This window comes from Myotis davidii, unplaced genomic scaffold (assembly GCF_000327345.1).
Source record: "Myotis davidii unplaced genomic scaffold, ASM32734v1 scaffold574, whole genome shotgun sequence".
NCBI classification, from domain to species: Eukaryota; Metazoa; Chordata; class Mammalia; order Chiroptera; family Vespertilionidae; genus Myotis; species Myotis davidii.
Genome location: NW_006285614.1, coordinates 309,112 through 314,915, shown reverse-complemented (window position 1 = coordinate 314,915; position 5,804 = coordinate 309,112). Strand labels below are relative to the sequence as shown.

Genomic DNA, 5,804 nt, shown 5'->3' with positions numbered 1-5,804 from the left:
TTGAAGAGAATAGGAAGTGGCAGGATCTCTAGTTTGGTATGTGTGTGTGTGTGTGTGTGTGTGTGTGCGTGTGTGTGTGTGTGTGTGTGTGTGTGTGTTTAAACTCAAACAAATTTAGGACAAGAGAAAGAATAATCCAATCAAATCACTCAATCCAAGCTTGTTTTTATCAAATTTGGAACATATTAACCACGAAGGCAAATTGATAAGCTTCGGTTAGGCTGTAAGTCCTCTATGGATCGCTTAGAAATCACCAGGGCTGATTCTGAGCAAAACTGTAAGGGAAGTGAAAACACTAGGAGTCCTCCTCCCTCACCACCATCCCCTGTCCCAGCTTCTCCTTTTGCATCAGCTTTTCCCCACTTGATGGTGCCCCAAGCCCAGTGATTGGAGGTATTAGTTCCTAATGTTACTGAAACAGTTAAAAATTTTCGACAAGTTTCCCTTGAAAAAATTAATGAAGAGTCCTTCTTAAACAATTTGCCTTTGAAATATAATCTTCAGAGTGAGATTACTGATGAATGTTATTTTTAAATATATTTTTTATTGACTTCAGGGAGGAAGGAAGAGCGAGGTATAGAAACATTAATGATGAGAGAAAATCATTGATTGGCTGCCTCCTGCATGCCTCCCACTGGGGTTCAAGCCCACAACCTGGGAAGGTTCCCTGACTGGGAATCCAGCCAAACCCTGTGGTGCATGGGCTGGCATTCTAACCACTGAGAAACACTAGCCAGGGAAATGGGAGAATATTTTTAAGCAAAATTGCTTCCTATTCTTTAAGTAAAACATCTTGCCAGCCCAGCCAGTGTGGCTCAGTGGTTGAGCCATGAGGTTATGGTTCAATTCCCAGTCAGGGCACATGCTCCGATTGCAGGCTTGGTCCCTAGTAGGGGGTGTACAGGAGGCAGATGATCAATGATTTTCTCTCATCATTGATGTTTCTATTTCTCTCTCCCTTTCCCTTCCTAAAATCAATTAAAAATTTTTTTTTAAAATATCTGACCAACTACCCACAGAAGGCAGAGAAGGGGGTTACTCCCTGCTGACTGAATAATGGCTTCTATTCTGATTTACCTGGTGGAATATCCAGCATCATAGCCACCCAGTCCTCTGCCGTCAGCCTTGTGACCGAACTGCCCCTCATGATCCACGAATCTGGGGCCTCTGTGAATACCACACAGCAGAAGGGCTGCACTTGGACAACACAGACATAACCATACAGGGCATCCTTTTGGTAGACATCCAAGATTTTGGTAGTGAAATTCACCTTTGGCTTTTCATGGCAGAAGTGGAATGTAGGCAGTTTTTCTATGCAGTTTTCTATTTCTTTTTTTAATAAGTCAGGGTTCACTTTTTCTCTCTTACATCCAAACACTTCTTTGCTCTTATCATCTACCCCGATAATTAGGTATCCCCCACGGGTGTTGGCAAATGCAGAAATGTAATGAGGCAACATTTCTTTAATCCTAGGGACAATCTTTTTGGTGGTGAACCTTTTCAACTCCACATGTGTTGACTCAGTAAAGTTGAGTTTCTCTTTATACATGAGTTTGTCCTTTTTAAGAAATTCTGAGGCAGACAGCCTCATATCTTCCTCTTCCTGAATGTGTCTGTCAAGAACTTTCTGAGGATGCAGCTCCTTCACCCTGGGTCTTCCTCTTTGGGCTCTGGACTGCTTCTGTCTGAGAAGTTCGAGGGCACTGCTAGCACTCAGGTTTATAGCGGACGTCACATCTCTCTGATATAAATTGGAACGCAAGCTACAGATCCGTAGGGGGAGGCTGAAGACATCTGGGCTCCATGACTTTACAAAAATCAAGAGACTGTGCCCCTGTTGCATGTAGTCAAGGTATTTCTGTGAGCCTGAAGGAAGGAGCTTCTGAAAAGAAGTCTCCAGATCCTGTCCCAGCCCGTGGCAGCGGTAGCTGTAGGTTTTATCGTCAATTTTCGCTTTGATCACACCCCCTCCAGAATTCAACAGTGCACAGGCGGCTTGGATGATTTTAGAATTCTCATTTCTTTTCAACTGGTTATTGGTCATCTTCTTCCTGTTCTCTTCTCCAAAAGTCACTGTGCCCACGTCTACAATTATCTCAGGGTAGAGCATTTCCGTGTTGGTCTGGAGATTTTCCATCTCAGCAGCCCCTGTGTGCTCAAAACAGTAACAGAAAGGGGTCCCAATAAATAAGCAGGACAGGATGTTGTTTCTACATTAACAAGAATTCCCGAGATTACAGTATTTTCTTCAAAGCTATAAATTACTGGACATACATTTTAACACAGAAGTAATAGTTTTGAACATATTTTTATTGGTTTTAGAGAGGAAGAGAGAGGGAGATAGAAACATCAATGATGAGAGAGAATTATTGATCAGCTGCTTCCTGCATGGCCCGTACTGGGGATCTGGTCTGCAACCTGGGCATGTGCAGGAATGGAACTGTGACCTCTTGGTTTATAGGTTGATGGCTCAACCACTGGGAAACAATGGCCAGGTGGAAATATTTGATATCACTGTTTTCTAACAACTTCATCAAGATCGTTAGCCTTCCCAGCACGAACGGACATAGTTAAAGGTAAATGCTTAATATTTTGCTATAATGGAAAACTTACAGTGCTAAAATTTTTAGCCATTTTTAAATTTAAAGTCAGGAAGTGCCCTCAGTGAGCCCAGGTATTATAAAAGTTATGGGTTAAAAAAAAAAGGCATGGATTGGCACAGGAACCAAAGTAAGTTATTGGAGAATACGCAGACTTAGAAGTTGAAATCAGAAGATGCTCCTATTAATTCAAAGCAAAAGAAAGGGGGCGATAGAGAACTAAGGGAGTGTAGTTTAATAATATATGTGATGTAGATAGCTTGCTATATAAACAAGTGTAAAACTTGGTATTCTTTACGTGCTATTTTGTACATTTTTAAAGCTTTATTCTATCCCTGAAAGACTTTCAATTGAGACCAATGCATAATTCTTTTTATCTTTTTTGTTAAGTCTTCTCTTTTTTAAAAAAAGATATTTTTATTGATTTCAGAGAAGAAGGGAAAGGGAGAGAGAGTTAGAAACATCAATGATGAGAGAGAATCATTGATTGGCTGCCTCCTGCACGCCCCACAACATGGGCATGTGCCCTGACCTGGGCATGTGCCCTGCACAGGAATCAAACCGTGATCTCCTGTTCATAGCTCCATGCTCAACCACTGAGCAACACAGTCTGGGCTCTTTTTAACTTTTCAAACATTCTTCTAAAAGTGCATTTCTTCATATATAGTATGATACAGGCATTTTCCTGCCCTCCTAATAGTTCTGCCCTGTGCTGTGGGGACCTTTAAGACTTGGAAAAAACATGAGCCTTTGGGACATAGTTGTTAAACTGTGACCAACCTCCTTTTGCTTCTCAGATCAGAGAATAGCCATCTAAATAGAAATCAGGGCTTGACATCAATGATGAGAGAGAATCATTGATTGGCTGCCTCCTGCACGCCCCACAACATGGGCATGTGCCCTGACCTGGGCATGTGCCCTGCACAGGAATCAAACCGTGATCTCCTGTTCATAGCTCCATGCTCAACCACTGAGCAACACAGTCTGGGCTCTTTTTAACTTTTCAAACATTCTTCTAAAAGTGCATTTCTTCATATATAGTATGATACAGGCATTTTCCTGCCCTCCTAATAGTTCTGCCCTGTGCTGTGGGGACCTTTAAGACTTGGAAAAAACATGAGCCTTTGGGACATAGTTGTTAAACTTTTGCTTCTCAGATCAGAGAATAGCCACCTGAATAGAAATCAGGGCTCTGAAGAAAATATTTCAGACATGGCTCCCTTAGCTTTTGTTAACTGCAAAATAAGATGTTTACTAACCCAAACCCAAATTCTTCCTGTAGAAGAAGAGAACCCATTTTTTCTATGTAATCTTTGCAAAGGAGAGGCCATGTGGGTGTTGTTTATGCTCTAAAAGAGAGAAAGAAGCAGGCATTCAACAGGACATATATCCTCTTCTGCCATAGTTTGCTATGGTTGCCTTCTCACTTCTGCCAGGTATACCAGAATCAACATGGTGACTTTTTTTTCATATGTGAGCAGGTAAATGTAAATGCCTGGCACTATAGAGAAACTTCTGATTAACATTCTATTCATGTCATATAGAGTCACAGAAGTGTTGGAAAGGACTTTAAAGATCTTCAGGTCCAACCATTCATCTGATTCTTAAATCCTCTGTATAATATTCCCAACTCCCAACAAATTTCTTTCCAGCAACTGCTTGAACACCTCCAGTGATGAGTAACTTAATACCCACCAAATTAGTCCCTTCTATTTTCTGACAGCTCTGTTAGAAAGGGTTTCCCTCATTTTCAACTGTAATTTGTCTCCCTATAATTTCCACCTGCTGGATTCACAGGACAAATCTAATTGCTTTTGAACTAGCAGACCGGTACTATCATGACTCCCAAGTCTCACTGATGTTGCTATTGCTGTTAACAACTGATAAATACAATGCTTTCTGAGATTTAAGCTCCATATGAATAGCCTTTCCGCTTTTCCCAAAATTTCTCACTCATCGTCCTGTAGCTATTATTTTACTAAGCCCTTCATACCCTCAGACATAAACTGCATTTAAGATGAGATGGATGAGGTTTTTTAAATGAAAAATAAACAAAATTTTTTTACCTGATACTCTTGCTTCTCCTCTTGTTTCGGTTCCACATCTGGCTTTCCTCTGAATGTTTGCTTTTTGTCACAGTCCTGTGGCTCTTTGATATCAGCCTGGGAGGAGCAGGAACCCTGCCAGACTCTCCCAGTCTTCATAACATTACCCACTGAGGAAGGCTGATAAGGACTCAAGAAAAGCCTATGACAGGGCAGATTAGCAGGCTGCAGTTTGACTTCTGGGAGTGAATTAGGTAGTAATGGGAAGATTCAGGGGGTTTTTCAAGTGAGAGCCAAAGCTAAACTGCCCACCTCTAAGGCACTGGGTGTCATTTCCATACGTCATACAAGTACCTCCTGTCCTGGTCAATTTCATTTCAAAGTTCTACATTCATTTTATTTTATTTTAAAACTAGAGGCCTAGTGCATGAAATTCATGCATGGGGGTGGGGGATGGGGGGGTCCCTCAGCCCAGCCTGCACCCTCTCGCAATTCGGACATCCCTCTCACAATCCAGGACGGCTGACTCCTAACCACTAGCCTGCCTGCCTGATCTCCCCTAACCACTCTGCTTGCCTGCCTGCCTGAGCGCCCCTAACCATTCACCTGCCTGCCTGATCGCCCCTAACTGCTCGCCTCCTGCCCACCTGATCTCCCCTAAGCGCTCGCCTGCCTGCCAAATGCTCATCAGCCTCCTGCGTTGAGTCTCTGCCCCTTGGTGGTCAGTGCATGTCATAGTGACTGGTCGACCAGTCGTTCTGGTCATTCCGCTGTTCAGTCGCTGGGCTTTTATTATGTAGGATTATTATTTTTTTATATATTTTTTTATTTCAGAGAGGAGAGGGAGAGATAGAAACATCAATGATGAAAGAGAATCATTGACCGGTTGCCTCCTCCCCGCCCCCCACTGGGGATCAAGCCCGCAACCCGGACATCTGGCCTTGACCGGAATTGAACCTGGGATTCTTCATTCCGCAGGCCAACACTCTATCCACTGAGCCAAACCAGCTAGGGTGAATGAGTTGTTTTATAGTTAAAAAAAAAAAAAAAAAGACGACAGCTATCTCACTTGGAGGTACTGGTTAAACTGGATAGAGCTTCTTGAACTAGGTTGTATAGTAGCCACCAATTCTTGTTATTGTTATTGTTGTTATTATAT

The 5,804-nt window shown here is 42.4% G+C and overlaps 1 protein-coding gene across 2 annotated transcripts in view; it reads right to left on the bottom strand.

The window, feature by feature from the left end:
• The window catches only part of SLFN14 (schlafen family member 14), a 12,909-nt gene extending 7,933 nt beyond the window's left edge, over positions 1 to 4,976 (bottom strand). The window contains exons 1-2 of one of the 2 annotated variants that reach the window (XM_006756416.2): positions 4,667 to 4,976; positions 1,078 to 2,155 (exon numbers count right to left, since the gene is read on the bottom strand). In XM_006756416.2, the coding sequence (XP_006756479.1) occupies positions 1,078 to 2,155; positions 4,667 to 4,804 (1,216 nt within the window). In that variant the 5' untranslated portion in view covers positions 4,805 to 4,976. The remainder of the gene's footprint in view (positions 1 to 1,077; positions 2,156 to 4,666) is intronic. The other variant, XM_015559252.1, reaches the window with a different exon arrangement.
• Positions 4,977 to 5,804: the final 828 nt, after the last annotated feature.